At 40.9% G+C, this 21587-nt stretch overlaps 1 protein-coding gene across 6 annotated transcripts in view; it reads left to right on the forward strand.

Annotated features, from left to right (window-relative positions):
- Window positions 1–21587, forward strand: part of CFAP74 (cilia and flagella associated protein 74) — a 204189-nt gene that overhangs the window by 108880 nt on the left and 73722 nt on the right. For all 6 annotated transcript variants that reach the window (XM_089651853.1, XM_089651855.1, XM_089651852.1 and 3 more), the window contains exon 23: window positions 18643–18730. In XM_089651853.1, coding sequence (XP_089507979.1) covers window positions 18643–18730 — 88 coding nt within the window. The remainder of the gene's footprint in view (window positions 1–18642; window positions 18731–21587) is intronic.

The raw sequence follows: 21587 nt of genomic DNA on the forward strand, positions 1-21587 counted from the left end.
ATCAGACTGGATGTCACTCCACTTCCTCAAATTAAACCTTGCCAAAACAGAGCTCCTAGTTTTCCCCCCAGCCCATGCCCCCCCCCCCTGACCTCTCCATCACGACCAACAACGCCACCATCAGCCCCACCCCGCAAGCCAGAGTACTAGGTGTCATTCTAGACTCCAATCTGTCTTTCCAGCCCCAGATCCAATCGCTGACAAATTCATGCAGACTCCACCTCCGCAACATCTCCAAAATACGCATGTTCCTAACTCCAGAAACAACAAAGCAACTCATTCACTCCCTTATCTCCCGACTTGACTACTGTAATTCCCTCTTCGCCGGCCTACCCCAACACAGGCTATCCCCGCTTCAGTCTATCCTGAATTCTGTGGCCAGACTCATCCACCTTACCAACCGCTCCGTATCCGCCACCCCCCTCTGCCAATCCCTCCACTGGCTTCCGATTGCCCAACGCATAAAATTCAAAATATTACATTGACGTACAAAGCTGTTCATAACACTGCCCCAAACTACATCACCGACCTGATATCCATCTACCACCCAAAACGCACTCTTCGCTCCTCACAAGACCTCCTACTCTCCAGTTCCCTGGTCTCTTACTCCCATGTCCATCTCCAGGACTTCTTCAGGGCTTCCCCCATCCTCTGGAACTCGCTACCCCAATCCATCAGACTGTCACCTTCCCTCCTCACCTTTAGGCGCACCCTGAAAACCCATCTCTTCAGAGAAGCCTACCCCGCCCTCACCTAATTGCTGATCTCCTCCGCTCTTCCCACCACTCCATCCCCCACAGCTATTTCCTCCTGTACCACTCTCCCCTCCCTCCTAGATTGTAAGCTCCAAGGAGCAGGGCCCTGGAACCCCTAATGTATTGTATTGTTACTGTACTGTCTCGTGTACTGTCTCCCATTATAATGTACAGCGCTGAGCACAGCGGTGGCGCTATATAAATACTGTATAATAATAATATTAATAATAATAATGTTCTTTACTTTGCTATTGATATTGGAAAAAAAGCTCAGCTTTTGGAAGAATTAGTCTTGGGAGGCACAACAGTTAACATGCATCTGAGAACAGCACACTATAGTGTCCCTAAATTCTCCTAGAGGTGTCCTTGCAACATCCGTTTGCAAAGGGTTTGGATTTAACTTTGTGGAATGTATCAACGTATTAATGACAGTAACCTAAAGTGGAACTAAACCCGCTGATTGAATGGTTTTGCCAAGCAGTTATATTCTTGTTCAAAAAATTTATTCAAGGTAACTCATCAGTGTACAGGCGTTAACAAAGCGTGTACAAAATTACAATTCAATACAATCTGTTGTCATAAGAAAACTAATTTTGCAAGTTGTATTGTGTGTGCTGATGAAACAAGACTAGGTGATTACATGGAGCACATTGAAACGAAGGTAACATACAGTACATGGTTTCCCCAACAAAACAGTTATATTCAAGGCATGACATGAATGATAACTGTTAGTTATTAGTGTGCTTATGTTATCTGTCAACCAAATTATCAAGCCATCAAATGATTGGTGTCATAGCTGATCACATTGCATTGGCAACTATAGATCAAACAGAGACTAGGATGGCAGCATCTTTGACTGTAAAGTATAGTTGTTTAGTTCCACTTTAAAGAAAAGTGAAATATGAAGGATGCCATTGCGAAGATCTTTCTAAGAATGCAATGTGAGGAAAACCCATTATATGTTTATGTGTTCCCATTCACACAACATATCTAAAACTAAATAAATATAAATAAAAAAAAATATTCCTTATCTTATAGGTTTCTTTGGAGAAGGCCACGTGGCTGTCTGCACACATTTCTGAACAATGTCAGAGGGACTCTGTCCCAAGGACAGACTTAGATTTACCATACTGTGGAGAAGTAAAACTTCTAAATCTTCAACCCTTTGTTAAGACAGCCAATGTTTAAATCTAGTTTACAGCTGATAAGGAAGGAGATCTGTCAGCACAGTGCAGTTAGGGTGAACTGTGGTAAACACAGCTCCTCAGCCCCCCTGTGAATAAGAACATGTAACAAATCTAAAGTAAGTGTTATCCTAGTGTCACAGCAAAAACTGGACATTTTTCAAGCTTTTTTGTATGGAAATCTTGGAGCACAAAGTCCTCTTCTGCAAGCAGTTGTCTGCAGATAAAACTCTGCAGCAGTAGTTGTGATTGTTGGCAATGCGACAGGAATTGTTACCTGTGATTGATTACCTTGCAGGTTTTTTTCCTGTTCCTATTTAATTTTACAGTGCGATATGGTCCTGTTCTGTTCTGTTCTCAGAAAATATGTGCCAGTTTTCACTTAGAAGAAGCTGTTTTTAACCACTTGTTCTCCAAAGCAAATATTTAATTTTTCAAACACATGCTACACCCGGATCACATCGGGTACGACTTGGCATGCGATTTTCATGCCATGTGACTTGCAAATCGTATGCCAAGTCACACCCTATTGTCCGCTATTAGAGCGGTCATATCTGTGTGGTTCCAACTTAGTCGGAGCTGCACCGATTTCTAAAGTAGTGCATGCAGTACTTTTGTTGCGATTTGCATAGACATCTGTGTCAGATGTCTTGCAAATCGCAACTGAAATCGGCAGGTCACCCAATTTTGAAATCATGTGACTTCACTGTTAGTCGCACAATTTCAAAATCGACTTTGGGGTCTTAAAATCTGCATGGGGTGATTACATCCATGCCCCATGCAGAGCCAAGTTTTCCCATACAAGGTGCATAGGTGTTATATGCATCCCCATATAGACAGTCCCATTCATGTTTGTTGGGACACAGCAGCTGCAAGTCCCAATATGACATCCGTGTGGGTGCAGGTGTGTGTCCCTCAACTCACCCAGGGTTTATTTTGGGTCTTGCACCTGCATAACAAGAGAATGGCAGATCTGAAACCGTAAGTGACAAAATCAATGTTGTTTCTGGCTTCATTACTGGAGAGATTAGGGAATGAATGTTCATCCATCTCCTCTGTGGTAAGCAATCCTGGCTGTTTACTGAATATCCTATCACTGGCTGTTTTACAAAAAAAAAAAAAACGCATGATCTTGGCATAACCACTTGCTGACAGGTACTTACCAGTTCAGGAGTCCAGCACTGTCCTTACTGGAGCCAATTTTTCACCGGGCTTTAGATCCCTGTCAAAACCATTGTGGATGTGGGAGCCATCTATGACTTCCTGATGTCTCACAGCTGGCTCCCAACTGCGCATGTGCAAGATTGCGTAGCACTGTAGGACTGGTTCCACATCCTCCTGAAAGATGTGACATGTCCCAAGAGGCTGCGAGCAGGGGTAGGAACGGAAGGGTAAATAGAGGTCATCCTCGCATAGGCAAGGATTGGTGAAAGTGGGAGCATGTACAGTACCTGTCAAATAAAGTACCTGCTCCCCGAAGAAAAACACTGCAAATCTTTAATATACGGGGGGGGGGGGGGTGGGGAATGAGCATTATTTTTACTTTTCAATGAAGGTCCATTTAAAAGTTCAAACCTCCAACACTTCTTGTGAACATGTTGCACATTACAAAAGGATAGGTGCGTTGTCTGGAACAATACAGCTGTGTTCAAAAAGTTTGCATACCCTGGTAGGAATCGTGAATTTTTGGCATTGATATTGAAAATATGACTGATCATGCCAAAAAACTGTCTTTTACTTCAGGATAGTGAACATATGAAGCCATTTATTATCACATAATTGTTTGTCTCCTTTTTAAATTATAATAACAGAATCCACCCAAATCGCCCAGATCAAAAGTTTACATACACTGAATTGTTTGGTCTTGTTACAGTTACGCAAGGTGACACATACAGGTTAAATGCCAATTTAAGATTGATTTCCAATATCTGTGGCTTTTTAAATTGCAATTATTGTCTGTGTATAAATAGTCAATGGGTCTGTTAGATGGATGCACTAAGCAGGCTAGATACTGAGCCATGGGCAGCAGAAAAGAACTGTAAAAAGACCTGAGTAACAAGGTATTGAAACTTTATAAACATGGAGAAGGATATAAAAAGATATCAAAAGCCTTGAATGTGCCAGTTAGTACTCTTCTATCACTTATTAAGAAGCGGAAAATTTGGAGATCTCTTGATACCAAGCCAAGGTCAGATAGATCAAGAAAAATTGCAACCACAACGATACTTAAACAAAAATTAGCTGCATGGTCGAGTGTCAGAAAGAAGCCTTTACTGTGCCCATGCCACAAAAAAAGCCCAATTGCAATGTGCCGGACAACACCTTGGCACGCCTCACAGCTTCAGACACACTGTAATCTGGAGTGACAAGACCAAAATAGAGCTTTTTGGTCAACACCATAAGTGCTATGGTTGGAGAGGGGTCAACGTTTATAGCGGCAAGAATACCGTATCACTGTGAAGCGTGGTGGTGGCTCACTGATGTTTTGGGGGTGCGTGAGCTCTAAAGACACGGGGAATCTTGTGAAAATTAATGGCAAGATGAATGCAGCAAGTTATCAGAAAATACTGACCGACAATTTGCATTCTTCTGCACAAAAGCTGCTCATGGTATTCTCTTGTATTTTCCAGCATGACAATGGCCCTAAACACAAGGCCAAGTTGACCCTCCATTGGTTACAGCAGACAAAGGGGTAGGTTCTGGATTGGCCATCACAGTCTTCTGACCTTAATATCATCAAGCCAATTTGAGGAGATCTTAAATGTGTGGTTCATGCAAGGTGACCAAAGACTTTGCATGACCTGACCCATTTTGCCAAGACAAATGGGCAGCTCTACCACCTGCAAGACTTCAGGGCCTCATAGACAACTATTACAAAAGACTGCACACTGTCATTGATGCTAAAGGGGGCTATACACAGTATTAAGAACTAAGGGTATACAGACTTTTGAACATGGATCATTTCATTTGGTTTACTTGCCTTGTTTTGTTTCATGATTGTGCCATTCTGTTATGACCTTATGAATACCATAACAAAAGAAATGTGTTACTTCCTGCTCACTTCTGCTTTCTTTATAAATGATACATAATGTATATTACCAACTCTCCAATGGTATGCCAACTTTTGAGCACAACTGTATATTATTTTCCTTGAAAGGTTTTTTTATTTTAATGTCACTTCTTTTCTGTATTCGCTATGAGTCTGTCCTGGGAGACTTTTACTAAATATCTGTCTGGTTTTTAGAACAAAATAGTGGCTGCTAATATTGCAGTTTAAATGCTTTAAAAAGCAAGCCAGTGTTTCAGCTCTTAAATCATTGCAGAGCTTTCAGTCTGTTAACATTAGCCAGATTAACATTTTTTTCATACAAATTGAGCATTTATGGGTTTTAAAGCATTACCCAGCATTACTCTGAAGTTTTATTAAAATTCAAAGATAAACGACTGTGCAATAAAATGAGATCCTAATCACACATTGTACAGTTCTCTTAAAAATCAGGTTTGGTTCGCAGGGAGAGTAAATCAACTTTCACTTTATTAAATAGCTTTTGAATGGTTAAGCAGCAATGTTTCACGCACATATTGTATATTCGACATCAAGGGAAAGAAATATGTGTTTTTGAATTATGCGTTTGAGTAAGCTAATATGATAGGCAGATTTACCGATCAAAAAGGATCAATTCATGACTATGGCCTTCTAGTTTTAAAGGGAAAGTCTAGAAAAACTGATTGTTCAGTTGTGTGGCGATGTTAGACTTCATTAAAGTTTATGTATAAGCAAACTTTTTGTTTTTTGATAGAGTAGGTCTGTAACCTCTGTTGGTTTGTTTTGAGCAGTTTGTGTCCAGTTGCTGAGGTTTTTCTTAATCACATGTCTCAGAGATGCAATAAGAAGTAGGAGTAAATCCCTACAATATCCCTTAAAGTTGTCAATTGGAACAAGTGTCCTACTGGAAAATTTCTCCTCTGTTCCTGTTCTGGCGACAAGTCAGAATTTTGGGTTATTCCTCACTTTAAAGTGATATTAAACCTTGATTTTTTTTATTAAAATAACAAACATGATATATTTACCTGCTCTGTGCAATGGCATTGCACAGAGCAGCCCTGATCAACCTCTTCTTGAGTCCCACGCTGGCACTCTAGGCTCCTCTTCTTCGGCAGGTGCCTCCTTGGAAAGCTGCTTTCCATGGAGGCACCTATACGTGCTTGCTCCTGAGCTGCCCGGTCTGTGTCAATAGCCTGTGAAGTAGCTTTTACTTCAGTTAGGAGGGTATCAGATATAGTGGCTTTATCGTGCATGCTTCCTTATTCTACAAAAAATCTGGTGGTTTTGAGATCTAAAGCTGGCCATACAGCAGTAGAATTTCATTCAGTAATTTTCATTTTCAGAACATTTGTTTGATTTTCTAATGAATCATGGGGTTAAATTGATTCTGCTTTTCAACATTGAATGTATGTATTTTGAAAAATCATACATTTTGTAATTAAACATATTTAATATATCTTTAATTCTATTCAAATAGCTGGTCTGGACAAAAATTGAAGGGGTTGAGAATGAAATTAGTTGACTCGATGGCAAGAAAGAGTATTCTGATGAACAATGTTTCTATGAAAGTTCAAATGAGTATCTAACTGTGTGTGGCTAGCTTAAAGTGTTACTAAACCCACAACAGTGAAATTAGTCTGTGTATGCAGTAAACCATGCTTGTTATACTCACTGTGGAACCTAAGGGACATTTGATCCTGACTTCTCTGATCATCACCTTCTTCCAGTGTCCCCCTCTTATCTCCTGATAAGACATATCATGTGGAGACACTCTGCACATGCTCAGTTTGGTGTGTATTGCTAGGGAGTTTTTTTTTCTTGGGAGAGTACATGTGATCAGCACAGGGCCAATCAGCACTGCCCAGACAGAGGTCATTTGTTCTACATCCTCCTAGACCAAATTGAAAACTCCTACAAGAATTAACAGGTACTTGACTGGACGCTGACAGAAGTCACAAGACTGTTCTAACTGCTGATGAGAAAAGGTATTTAGCCGTTTATATTTACTAAAATAATTGCACTTCCATGTTCTGTGTACTGTGGGAGACCAGATATAGTGGATGCAGGATCCTTGGTTTAGTAATACTTTACTAATAATACTCTAGTAATACTTTACTTTTCTTTTTATTGAAAGTCTTCTCCACCTTTCATCTTATTTTAAAATTTTCTAGCTCCAGCACATCCAACTGAAGTTGCCTTTTACATATGCTGGTTGTGGTTAGGGCCTTTGGAGTTAGCCTACAAGCTACTGTGGCCTTCAAGAAAGTAGACTGCTTGTATTTAGTGATAGACAGTTGCCATCAAGGACATTTATTATTTGGATACGCCAGATAATATTATATATATAAATATACACCTTTTTCCAATCACTATTCCTTCCACTAGTGATATACAGTAAGTAGATTGTGTGCCCTTCATCATCAGGCTTCAGTGGCTTAGGCCAGATAATATTATATATATAAATATACACCTTTTTCCAATCACTATTCCTTCCACTAGTGATATACAGTAAGTAGATTGTGTGCCCTTCATCATCAGGCTTCAGTGGCTTAGGTTTGTAAGGCGGTGGCCTAATATTCAAAACATGCCTTTTAAAAATTGCACAAAGTAGATTAGCTGCATCAGCAGATGTTAGCTTTGACTAAAGATCATGCAGGCAGTAGTATTGTTAAAGAGGTTCTTCATCCTACAAAAATGCGAGCAGCTACAAATCATGCTGACTTTTAAATAAAGAACACTTCCTGTCCAAGGATCCAGTGCCCTCCTCACCCAGGCCAGTTATTCACTGGTCTTCGGGTCCCCAGTGCCAACATCTGTAGTGTAGGAAGCCGGTTGTGACTTCTTGTGGCTTCACAGATGGCTTTCCACTGCACATTTGCGAGCTGCACTACACTTTGTGAATGATCTCGCAGCCTTCTGGGACCTGCGATGTGTCCCAGAAGCCTGCAGGCAAAGAGAGGGGTCGGGCTTCTGCTCAGATCACCTAGGTGATCAGAGCAGAAGTAGGAGTGGGAACCTGTCAAAACTTGGTACCCATTCACCCCCCAAAAAATAATTTGTCAATTATGGCAGAGGATGAGGAGGACATAAAGCAGAACGTCCCCTTTTGGGTGAAGTCCTGTCTACGACTCGCCCTAGTGTTTCCCTTTTGTTTCGCAGTGTATAATAAAACGTTGGTGTATGCCTGCCCCTCAATTTAGAACTGCTTGTTGACATCACACTTGGAAAACACCGCACCTGCCCCTCTGCTTAGTTATTGGACCTGTTGCTAAGGTTATTTGGTTGTCCCTTTTGAACTGCTCACTACCAGCTGACTTTCTGACAGTTAGAGGTCAACCCAACCTAGGGGGCTGTCCTTCTAGCTGCCTGTTTAGTTATTCTTGCACCTAGCATCCTGCTCTTAGAAATGGTTGCAAAACCTAATTGATCTTCAATCAACAACGTGTCTCTTAGTGTACTCAGAGAAAACAATTTTGCAGTAACTAAAAAAAATGGATTTTATGTTCCAAGCATAAAAAAGTTAATTATAAGTTCAAAAGTTTACTCTTCCAACAGTGAATTGTAAACCTAATTGTAAACCTAAGGAAACTTACTAAGAAAAATGTACATGATTTGCTTGATAGAGCCTGAAAAAATCACTTCGGATTGCACATTTCACATTTGTATAGGAACATGATCTTCTACAGTCTTAACTCTTAATGCCAATTTGTGAAGAAAATGTTTGTTGCCTAGGCACACGGAGGACCTGCGTTTATTTCAGCAAGCTCAGTGCTTGGGTGAAATACCATCACGATGGATTACTCAGGTTTCTTGGCTTAGTTGACAACTTTTTCCACCCAGCTTTTTTATTTAAAGACTCATCGAACTGCCTCACATAGGGAGAATATTTATGGGGATCCAGGGTGTTGTGCAGCAGGTACTTTGGTGATTAATACAGGGCCCTAAGTGACAACTCTGCAGCTTTTCAAGATTGTTTGCTAGTCACTTTCCTGAAAATGCTGGATCCTCAGAAAACGTAAAGTTTATAGCTCTGAACAAGAAATAAAGCTGGTGCTGCTGCATGGTTCTCTTCATGATAAATTAACACACTGAATTTAGGCATGTTACAGTAATTTATACAACAGCCTGTCTTCCTTTCTTGGCTTTCAAATGACATGCTTGTTGATGGCTGGTGTAATTAACAGAATGCAACTAATCAAAGATATGTGGTGCGTAAAGGCAATTAGTTTACTTTGTAGTGTTTTCACTTTTCTTTCTCCCAGTTAAGTGTGCCTCTTACAATAAATTAGCATCTTCTCAATCAGTTATATATAAAAATATATAATCATGTTTAAACACAGTTGACGTTTGTTTTAGGCGTTGTGACTTTTATTATTAAATGGTCACTCTGCCAGATACAGTACTTTTGTATTGGTTATATATATATTATATGGACGAACATTTGTAGTCACCTGACCATCACTCTCATAGGAGCTTGCTGGATATGCCATTCCAAAACCATGGACATTCATATGGCGTTGCACTTTTGAGGGAAAGCTTTCTATAACATTTTGGAAAGTGGATGAATTTGTGCCTGTTCAGTGAAAAAAGCATTAGTAAGGAGGGGTACAGATGTTGGACAAGAAGATCATAACCCGTTTCCTATTTAACCTAAAGTTGTACAGTACAGTTGATGTCTGTTCAGGTCACTCGAGTTGCTCCACACCAAACTCATCAAACCATGTCTTTATGGAGCTAGCTTTGAGCCTAATCATGCTGGAATAGGATATTTCTTATTTCTTATTTTAACTACCTCAAACCACATACAGTATGTTATATGGTTGTCACCATATACAATCAAACTTCAACTACATGAAGGTGTCAGGTGTCCAATGGTGGTGTTGCTGCACTATAAATAAACAAGCAATAGTGACAGAACAAATTTTAATGCACAAAGTACATCAGTCTAATACAGATACTACTGTACCCTTTTAAATTGCAGTTAACAAATTCAAAAGAAAATCAGCCAAGAAAAAAAAAATGATCCAGAGGTTTTCAGTAGTCCCATTTAAGCAGAAAACATGGTGTGAGTGCCCAGACCCATACTACCCCAACACCAAATGTAACCACAATTAAGATAAAAAAAATATACAAAAATACAGCAAATAAACCTTTTTGCTGTAGCTATATAAGCCCATGAAAATATCCTAGGATGCCAGATGCCATAGGAATATAAGAAATCACTTCCACACAAAAGGGCAATTACAAGTCAAAATGGGGGGGGAGTCCAGCTTTAAAATGAAAAAAATGTATACACATTAGGCTCAAATAATTAAACTCAGCTCCACAAAATTAATGGATGGACATAAAAGTATCTGCAATTTCACCTGTGCTACTGGAGCTGACAAAAAAACTGTCGCCTATGAAGATGGAGGCTCTGAGTGTGAACCTCACATGATTAAACAGTACAATCAACTAATAAAAATTCCTCATAGAATAAAAAAGAAAAACACCATGTGGGCAGAACAACCTATCACAGATCACCATGTAACAATGTAGGATGTAGGACCAAAAAGCACATGGCAAGGATGTGCAATCACTTCATTTATTACATGAGCGTTCCCTGTCACTTCCAAGTGTGATGATGTCACATCTGGTACATAGACAGCGTCACAATGATGTTACCATGTATCAAAGGGTGCCAGATCGCTCAGTGGCCCCCCCTCTAACAGTGGAAAATAACCTAGAGGGAAGGTACCCGAGGGTGGAGAGGGAGGAACCAAGGCAAGAGTGTGAAAAGAGCATTGGTGAGGAAAGGAGAGTGTAAATCCATCTTAATTCTTTTCGTAAGAGAGCTTTTTTTCAATCCTCACTCCTATGATCAGGATGGACCCTTTCCAATTCTAGGAACCTAAGCTTAGGAACTACACAATCATAATGGTTAGCCACATTTCTACTTATAGGGGAATAAATATTGCCCAATTGGGCCGCATGGGTATGATCATATACCATAAGGTAAAGTACCCTTTTTATATTACAATTAAAGGCAAATTATGGCCAAAGCTCTTTTGGCCCTACTTCATATGTGGGTTACAAGAAGGCACTGAGTTCTGCACTCCTGTGACCCAGATTCTTGGCTGTTCCTTAAAGCGTTACTAAACCCAGGACCCTGCATTCACTATATCTGGTCTCCCACAGTACACAGAACATGGACATGCAATTATTTTAGAAAATATAAACTGCCAAAAAATTTTTCTCATCAGCAGTTAGAGCCAGTCTTGTGACTTCTATCAGTGTCCAGCAGAGCAATAGTTAAAGCTTGTAGGAGTTTTCATTCTCCCCTATGAGGCTGTTGGACCCGTGACTCTGTCTGGACAGCACTGATTGGCCCTATGCTGATCACATGCACTCTCCCAAGAAAAAAAAAACCCTGTAGCAATGCACACCAAACTGAGCATGTGCAGCTTGCCTCTAAGCCTCTCTTCTATCATGAGTTATATCATGGACAGTAGAAGAAGGGGAGGTTCAGAGAGGATCAAATATCCTTTTTTAAACAATGCGGAGGATTAACCCCTTAGGTTCCACAGTGAACATAACAAGCATGCTTTACTGCATATACAGACTGATTTTACTGTGATGGGTTTAGTAACACTTTAATACACAAAGTGCTCTGTATTGTCCAGATATTTAATTTGGATGCCTAAGCTTGGTATCAAGAGATCTCCTCAGCCCACATATTCTTCTTAGTACAGTTTTACTCCAATAGAAAATCCAACACAAAGGGTGAGATACCACTTGTAATGACCTTGAAAGTTGACTGGAACTGTGAGCTTGTTTGTGGATACCTCACCTCTAAAATCAGTGAGAGATATGAGTTTAAACCAGCAGCTGATTGGTGGTTAGCTGGTGGTGTATGGTATACTGGCTTTTTAAAATAAACATTTGTAAGTCCTATATGCATATTCAGTAACCCAATAAAATTTGTAGAAATTCTCCAACTCCTTCTCAGAAAAATCTACCTTTTTATAGCAATCCCATCCCTCTACCATCCCTCCATACTGAATTGTGGGTGCCACAGTGCACCCCATGGCAAATTATACTAGGAGAGCCAGTTTTATCAGTGATAGGTGCCTGTTTAAGAATGACCTATTTTGTCAGACACAATGGTCCAGCTTTCCACTTTTACCCATAGCAAAGTAACGAATTACAGGACAGTAGCCAGCTAGCCTTTGTCTCCTTCAATTCTCCCTAATGTCATTATGTCAGGTCTAAGCATTGTAGGGAACACTTAATATAGATAGACTGGTGTACAATTAACTGTAAGAAGCAAAGTGAATCTGGTTTGGAGCTGAAACATAAAGGTAATACGTTTTCTTTTATAAAAATGTTGTCATTTAAACTATTTCACATTCTCTATCTGACCCCCAGTCAACAAAATTAGAAAGGCATTACCCTGGGAAGAAAGCAGGTTTACACATATCTATCTGTCAGCCTATTTGCTTTAAATTCACTCTGTAGCAGAGTTCCTGATGACTGTAGGATCCGACACCTTGGGCTGCTCAAATATTGGTACCTTCTGCTGGCCACCATTGTTTCCTCCTGCTGAGCCATTGTCACTGCAGGGCACAATTGTGATATAGGGGTTTGCAGGTGAAACCTTATTGTCTGGTTTTGAATGCAGTGTTTGACACACCCGCCAGTGTGGAGTCACACTGGTGACAAGAGCTTTGTTACAGAGTTAAGTTTTAGCAAATTTGCCAAAGGATAAACCTCTTTACACTTTCTTCTTAAAGTGTTACTAAACCCAGGACCCCGCATTAAGTATATCTGGTCTCCCACATTAAACACAAAATGGAAATGCAATTATTTTTGTAAATACAATCAGCAGTATGTAGCAATCTTGTGAATTTTATCAGTGTTCGGTCGAGCACAGGTTAAAGCTTGTAGGAGGAGTTTTCATTAGTTTCTGACTGTCCTAGGCTGCATGACCCCTACCCTTTGTCTGGACAGTGCTATTTGGCCCTGTGCTGATCACATGCACTCTCCCAAAGAAAATAAAAACTCTCTAGCCATACACACTAAACTGAGCATGTGCAGAGTGCCTCCTAGAGGTCTGTACTATCAGCAGATGTTTTGGGGACAGTAGGAGAAGGGGAGGATCAGAGAAGACAGGATCAAACAGCCTTTTTACACAATGCAGAGGATTAATCTTTTAGGTTCCACAGTGAGTATAACAAGCATGCTTTACTGCATATACAGACTGATTTTACTGTTGTAGGTTTAGTACCACTTTAAGGTAGTGCCTTTCTAATTAGGTTGACCCACTGACAGCTTCACTAGAAGACTAGCCAATACACATATATTTTAGTGTGTGTGTGTGTGAGTATTATTATTGTTGTGGTCATCAGAGGAATGTGTCTTATTTCCTGCAATGCTCCTTACTTGTAAATAAAATATTGTAATAACCTGACAGAACAACGTACTTATATTCCTAGTGATTGTTATGTCTCTCATGACTCCAGAGTACTTGCTTATTTCCTGTAAACCCTGTGGAGGTTCTAATATTAGATATGCTTGAGGTCGTAAAGAACGATTGTTGGATCAAGGTGACATATGGACAGAGAAATTGCTGTCGAGTTTGAAGTGCAGCCTACAAGAAGGAGAACAGCTTGTAAACGTTGGGCTGGCGTATGTGTGTTTAATTAACTTTGGATGCAGGTTGAATTTGTACATCACCATAAGCAGGTGGCATAACAACTGAAGCCAAAATCATTACTCCTTAAAAATGAATGCTTTTAGTTTAATGCTCAGTAAATCTAAACTCATATGTGTGTATCAAGTTTACGAATAGGAATTTATCGCTTAGCACAGGGATTTTTCCAAGTGCAGCACAATGCAAAGACAATTAGGTGGAGTATTTAAAGTGCAAATAAAGCCAAAACATTTTGTTTTTGCTTCAGTTTTTGTTTTGTTTTTTGCCATCTCTGTCCCATTGGGGAGATTTCTCTTTACTTCTTGTTCCATAGGCACAACAGGGATTGAGAGAACATCCTTCCAAAGTGATGGAAATTCCAGGTTGTCACTAGGTTCACCAGATCTAGTGTCCCCATTGGAAGAGTTCCCCTCTACTGCTTTTGCTGGTCGCACATTTTCTTTCACTTTTACTTTATGTGGTAATGATCACCTGGACAAATTGAAAGGGAAAATCTTCTCAGTGGTGTTACAGACAGCAATAAAGATGCTGTCTGTCACCTTGATAAAAGACAAAAACAACAAAAAAAACATTGGTGATGTATTATGCCTATTTTTGCACATGTTGCTGTCATTGTTTCAATATAACCTCGTTAAAATTTTGGGATCTACTGATTAAGTGCTGGCTTTTTTCTTGTTTGAGCTATTATACAGTATCACTGTTAGCTATGCATTTCCAACATATACAAGTAAGGGTTGGGTGCTAGATGGATTTGTTACAAACAATAAAAACTTGATAGGTGTCCTGATCCCTCTCCACTGTATCCAAAACTAAACAAAAAGTTTGGGCTTTAGTTGGGCTTTTGATGAAATTTGTTAATGGATCTAGAAGTGGGTAATGCTATCGGCAAATGGACAAATTCCCACTGAAATACAAATATATAGGGTCGGCCCAACCTCCAATATTTTTGAGATTTTGTAAATCTGTTTAGCTAGTCTTGTGATTCAGTGGCCAAGTATGTTTCCTGATCTGAACCCAATTGAGCACCTATGAGGAATTCTGAAGCGACAAGTTGAGCACTCTCCATCCAGCATCCAGGCTTTAAAACAGGTTGTTCTTGAAGAATGGAAAAAGATAGATGTTGCAATGTATTGCCAACTTGTTCATTCCATGCCTAGAAGACTTGGTGCTGACCTTACAAATCATGGAGATCATACAAAATACTAGATGTAGTAGTTTTTGTTGTGGGATGTATTCATGTTTGCATCAACTAATTTGAGTAAAACTGAAGATTTTGGGGACGCGTGTCCAATTCATGAGGCTGAGTGGCTGCTAATCCCGAGAGCTCCGATCCTCCGTGGCTACCCTAAGGGCTATTTACAGCAGACCGAGCCGACACTCACATAACCAGGGGCTGGAGACAGTCTGGGCACACCAGGACACCGTGCACGGCGGGGATCCACAGGTATCTCTCCCCAGCCATGTCTTCCAGCGGCACCCGCAGCACGGCCAGGATGGCGCCCAGATGCTAGGCTGCACACACAGCACGGGAAGAGCAACCTATGATAGAATCAGACCTGAGCCTCCTGCAGAGCGTGGCGTACATCCCGATGCTGCTGTCCCCTATCCCTACCCCATGGCTAACCAAGGAACCCTCCCCATTTAAGTCAGAGCCCTCCCAGAAATCAGGCAAGGAACACTGGGCCATGGACTCTGAGCTCAGATCCATCCTCCAGGCCTTACCTACCAGGCAGGACATAGAGGCCCTCCCCTCTAGAACAGACTTGGTATCTATGGTACAGAGGATTGAAGGTGCTCCGCAGAAGGAGATATCAGAGGTCAGGCAAGAGTTATCTCAGGTGGATGCCAGGGTTTCCTTCCTGGAAGAAGCAAGAGGAATATTGTGCCTCCTCCCGCTTTATTACCATTCTTCTCCGCCCAGAGGATGCAGAGAATCGTAGCCGGAGAAACGATCTGCGTTTTTTAAGGGGAATTCTGGAATCTACCTTGGGTGCTGACCTTAGAACCATGATCCGGGTTATTTGTAACACTATTCTGGGCAAGGCCCCTGATACGGAGTGGAATTAGAGTACACTGAATTCCTTTGTCCAGATCTGGAGGCCCAGACTCTCCTAGGGACGTTTTATGCCGAGTCCACTTATACACCATAAAAGAAGATATTCTTCATAAGGCATGGCAAAAGGGCCCATTGGACTTTGCCGGGCCGCATATTCAGATTTATCTGGACCTTTCTTGACATACCAAGCGAATGCAGGGCATGGTGCACCCTCTGCTGGAGGTGATACAAGCTGCGGGGGCTACCTACAGATGGGGATACCCCTTTCATATTCTCATCAACAAGCAAAACCAATCGTTTGTTTTGCATACCCCTTCTCAGCTGCCTGATCTTTTTCAATTCCTGGAAATTACCCCGGTGGATGTTCCAGACTGTCTGGAGTAGCCAGATGACAGTCGGGCTCCCTCCGTTATGGCTCCTCACCCACCTCGAGTGTGCTGTGCAAGATCAAGAAATGTTTCCACCTCTCGTCGGTCTCCAAGGCCTGCAGAACCAGAGCTCTGAACACAGAGATCATAAAGGAAGACGGTCACTACTAATGACCCTTGTGAATCAAGGAGAAACTCATGGTCGGTGACTGGAGTGCCTTCATGTCAGGTTTGATATCATATAGGAGGTTTCGGCTGAGCTGGATTATTTTGCTACATGTATCTCTAGAGGTCCACCATGTCTGTTGTTGGATGGCTGATTTAGAGCGCTCCCACAGTTCTGCTGTTGGGTTCCCACAGCTCTGTGGGTGGATGGCTGATTTGGAGAGTTCCCACAGCTCACATATCTATTCCTGGGGGGGACCCCTGAATTTAATACTACTATGGGATGGTTACTGGTAGGCAATATGGGGCCTCCTTCCTTTGTATATGCCATACTCGTGGGAACCCTCTATCAGTTATGCATGGGCTACGATGGCAGTCTCAGTGCTGATAACACATGATGCAATGGGGAGACAAGAACTGAAAAACTATGGTGGGACTCTAACTGGGAGGGGGAGGGGGGGACTGGTGGTGCCCCTGGTGATGGCTGTCTTCCCATGCCTTCTTGAAGGCTGCTTCTTCATGGAGAGTATAAGGTTGTTGGTCATTATTTGCTGGTTATATTGTGTGTTATGTAGCGTGTTTTACTCGGTGGCCCTTGGGTAGTACGCGGGGGGGGGGGGCTGGCATTTGTTTTATACTTTCCTGGTGCCAGTGCATGGTTCTATCCACCCATAGGGCCCTCCCGATCCCCTTGGGTTAGATAGGTAGCGTATATCTCTATTTTGTAGACGCTGAGGCAAGTAGGCATATTTGCCTATTAGTGTTGTTACCTCAGCGTAAACCTTCCCCCCCCCCCTTTTTTTTCTGAGATGAGGCCAGGGGAGATGGACAGATGGGGGAAACCACAGCGATGTTCCTGAATGTTCCCAAAAAAGAGAACAAGATTATTACGTGACTTGGTTAAGTTGCGGAGCCAGGTGGTCTTCCTACAGGAGACACATTTCCATGGGGAGAAAGTGCCCAAGCTATTTAGCCATACGTACCCTGTAGCATATCACAGCACTTACCCTATACCGAAGCCAAAGGGAGTAAGTATTATGGTAGCTTGAACTCTTCCATAGACATTTGTGGTGGACGATGACAACAGATATCTGTTCTACCCCTCAGTCTCCAGATTGTGTTGGCGCTATCAGAAGAAAGAGGGCACTCTATTGCATGTCTTCTGGCAATGCCCTTTGCTGTATCAGTTCTGGACAGGAGTGAGGAACTTAATCTCGCAGTTGACCTCAGTGGATTTGGGAACAGACCCATTGGCCTACCTCCTTCATCTCAACTCGGTACTGCTACGTTGCTATAGACGCTCCCTGACAGTTCGTCTTCTGAGGCATGCATTCCAGATCTGTGGAAGCAAACCTCTCCCCCATCCATGGGTCATTGGTTTGCAAAGTTGAATGAAATTAATTCTATGGAAAGTTTGTACTGCCTCCCTTAACAACAAGGAAGATGTATTTTGGGAAACATGGAAGCCTTAGACGATGTACACTTGCTCGGCACAATACCTGGACGTTGTGCCCGCTTCCCCTGAGCATGATTGAGTCCTTCTCAGCATAACCTTCTGGAGGTTAAACTTTGAACCCCTTGACTTGGTAGGTCCTATGTGAGAGGAGTAGAAGAAGTGAGGGGCTCCTGTGCCACTCTGTCCCTCCATCCACCAGATCTGCTACCAGTACTGTCAGTGTGTTCCCACTCCGTCCTCTCTGTCTCATCTCTTCTTCCCATTTTGGCATCTTCCCTTTCATTCCCAATCCCCCTCCCCCTTTTTTTCCTTTCCCTGAGAGTCAAGATACAAAATTTTTCTACGCACTTTTTTTTTGTCTTTTTATGGTCCCAAGATGTGAGGGATCAAATTTTTGTTTTAAAATAAGGAAGTTTGAGCTAGACTATGTGTATTTCAGGTTCATTACCCTACATTTCTAGTATCAGTGGTGTTATAATAGTTTATGTAACGGACAATTTGTATCTAACCTACCGTTCCTGGTTACTGGAATACTGTGGCATGTTGTGTCATAATGCGCTAGTAAATGTTTTGTGTGAAGTTTATGTTCACCCATATTGCTTACTGTGTGATGGTACTTCCTTGTAAATGTACAGTGTCTAAATAAATAAAAAAAAACCCTGAAGATTTTGTAATCTAAATTATATTATTAACCTTACTTCCATGTAATGAGCTAAACAAATGTCCTATAAAACTCAGTTTTGTGAAAATTTTGGAAATTGTTCTTGTGTTCATTGAGATATTGATTAAAATCTTACTTTTCAAAAGGGGTGTACTCACTAATGCTGAGTACTGTATATAGTGCGTGTTTGATTGTCTAGTTTAAGAATTCTGACGTTTGTTCCCTTGTTGGTGACATTTATAATTTTTTTGTTTTTCAGACACTCTCTTTTTGAAGATGCTGCTGAATTTTTTGATAAAGAAACTGGAGTATTGGAGGTCCCTGTGACAATAACAGTGGTTGAGCAGGTCAGCTTAATATTGAATTTCAAATACAAATTAGGGTTTTCGTTCAAGGGCACAATTATTATTCTTGGGTTCTACTTTAAGAGGTGTGATAATGTAATTCCTGGAATGCCCATGGCATAGCACAATGGTGGTGAGTCACACAGCCATTCTCACTTGAGCTTGCTCAGAAATGTTCTAACTCGCACTCGCCTGGGTTGCAGACCAGTTGGCTCAGTCTTTATGGAGTAGTAAAAGAAATAACTTACGTGTGTGTTGCACTGTTGCTAAAAATGAGTGACAGGAATCTGGAGCAGCAGATTAACATAACATTTTGCGGGAAAATTGGTAAAAGTGCCAGTAAAACATTATGGTGAACATTCCATGACGAAATCAAGTGTTTTAGAATGGCATAGACAGTTAAATGAGAGGAGGGAAGATGTCCACTATGACGCAAGAAGTGAGCAGCCAAAAATGCAAAGGATGGATGCAAATATTGACATGGTGTGAACCCTTGTATGCTCAGTTTGAAGATTGAATGTGTGAATGATGGCAGAGGAATTGAAAATGAACAGGGAAACAGTGCGGCAGATTGTAACAGTATCTTTGGGAATGAGAAATATTTCTGCAAAGTTGGTGCTTCGCATTTTAACAGCAGATCAGAAAGAACATTGTCTTCTAATTTCATCCGATCTTTTGAAGAATGCAGAGGTGTTTGATATTTTTTTTACAGTCCATTCTGGGAATTAATTTGTCAAACCTCATATATGTTCTATTCCTCAAAGGTTGAATAGATTTCTGAACCTCTGTCAGATTTTGCTTGTCTGCATGGTCATTGGTAAAATTTCCCTTTCAGGTAATTTTATTTGTTTTATAACATAATAAAGAGTATTAGAAAGTACAAGGACAATTATAAAAACGGGCCAATTAAAAACTAATTCCAGCTTTTGTGTACCCTTTCCTTGCAGCATTTCCTTCTACCTATTAGGGAAATAAAAACTCATACATACTTCAAATCTGAAAGCCTTCAGACTGGTCCCATAATGTCACAGGTTCCCCTCATCTAGTTTGGTGCGGTCCTTACTCTTGGGGAGTATTTTGTACACTCATGTAACAATATGTGAGCACTGTTTTCAGGCTGAACCAAACAAAACAGAAGAGCTCAGGAGGAGCTTGCTGTACTAACTATCCTATGTTAGTACAGCGATCTCCCCACTGAGCTATTGTGTTCTGACAGGGGGACTGCCTCCCTGCCAGAATACACCAGTCAGCGTTCACAGCTATTGGCTGCCAACACTGATCAGATGCCAATTGGATGCTGGTTTTCCAGGATGCCCGTTTGATAGAAGCAGGCCATTTGGCAAGGTTTTGTTGGACAGGCTGGTGAATACATGGGTCAAATGTCAGCTGGTTTCTATTGAACCACCTGGTACCAGCAGATATTCTGCCCATGTGTACTGGGCTTTAGGCTCACAGGAAGTGGGTTAGATGATGATGAACACCATTCAGCACGGAAGAGGAGCGTCATTGGACAGAGTATTAAGTCTCTTAGGAACATAGTTTGCGAGAAGGTGAGTATTGCAGAAAAAGCTGCTCTTTATATTTTAACACGTGCTGGGTAATTTATTTCTAATTAAAAAAAATAAAGTGGAGTTGGGCTTTAATGAAAAAGAAATACCAAACAGAGGTGATTGGTAGGGTAACCATATGAAATAAGAACCACATCAATTCATGTAATTTAAGGAATAAACCTATTCCATATGGAATGATCAGGTACTGGACTATGAGGTCACCTACTTGTTTTTTGAGCAGTGACATTTTTCACATCTTTACATGCTTCAGCATGTAGCTGCTCCATCAGATTTGAGAGTTATTTGCTTTGTGACGGATTCACAGTCATAAGTATTGTATGATTCGAATCACCAATTTACAGTAACACAATAGCTAATACCCAGATAATTAACTCAGGAAATCCATTGCTATATTTTGTTACAGTTAAATCTGGAATCCTTCCCAATCTCATTAGGCCTCTCAATTAACGCAGTCATGATAATTCTGAGTTTTACTGCTTCTGTCTCCAAAGTGCAGGTTCTCTGTATAAATTTTAGCAGTCACTTAAAATGAACTGAATCAGCCTGTGGGCAGGATTATTCCTTCTTGGGTATTTATTGCCTAGTAGACAGCCAGAAGGGCTATAAGTGAGAAGGAAAAAATATCCAAAGACATTTCTTATTTGTGATCAGACTGTAGATATGAAGTTTGACACCTTTGTGTTGTGATTAGTTGCATCTTTCATATTGCTTCCAAGAGAGATACAGTCAGTATGTACGTTTTTTGTATGTGTTGTAGACAGAATCCAATTCTAGTCTCTGTAAAGTGTTTTGCTGATGCTTTCTATAGGGAAAAACATGTTGAATTCTTTTACTGATTGTAGTACCACAGTTATGCCCTGTAAATGATCATTTTACCAGTGGGTAATACAAATAATTTATCAGCACAGGCCAATTCAGTCCTGACTATAAAGATAATAATATTCCAAATCTACAAAATATTGAAGGCAAATGTTGGCATTATACAATTTAGGAATTATTGTGTTGTAGTTAGCATTTCCATATGCTTTAAAACTAATAATTAACTTTTTTTAATTGTGTCCCTTTTAAAGTGGAGTTCCACCCATTTTTCATACTTTACCTGATTATGTTGTCCCTGTGAAATAAAGAACAAGTTGGATATTTTTTTTTTCTTTTTAATATACATGCCTTTTAAATCCACTGCAAGCCTGCAGTTCCGGTCACGGCTGCTTAGGCGATGGCGTTGTAAGGCGATTTGCAAGGTCTCCTGGGATGTTGTTTCCTGTATCCCAGGAGTCCTTTGGTTTCCT

The sequence above is a fragment of the Staurois parvus genome, unplaced genomic scaffold, assembly GCF_062004578.1.
Source record: "Staurois parvus isolate SC_StPar_1 unplaced genomic scaffold, SC_StPar_1.0 ptg000663l, whole genome shotgun sequence".
In the NCBI taxonomy this organism is placed as follows: Eukaryota; Metazoa; Chordata; class Amphibia; order Anura; family Ranidae; genus Staurois; species Staurois parvus.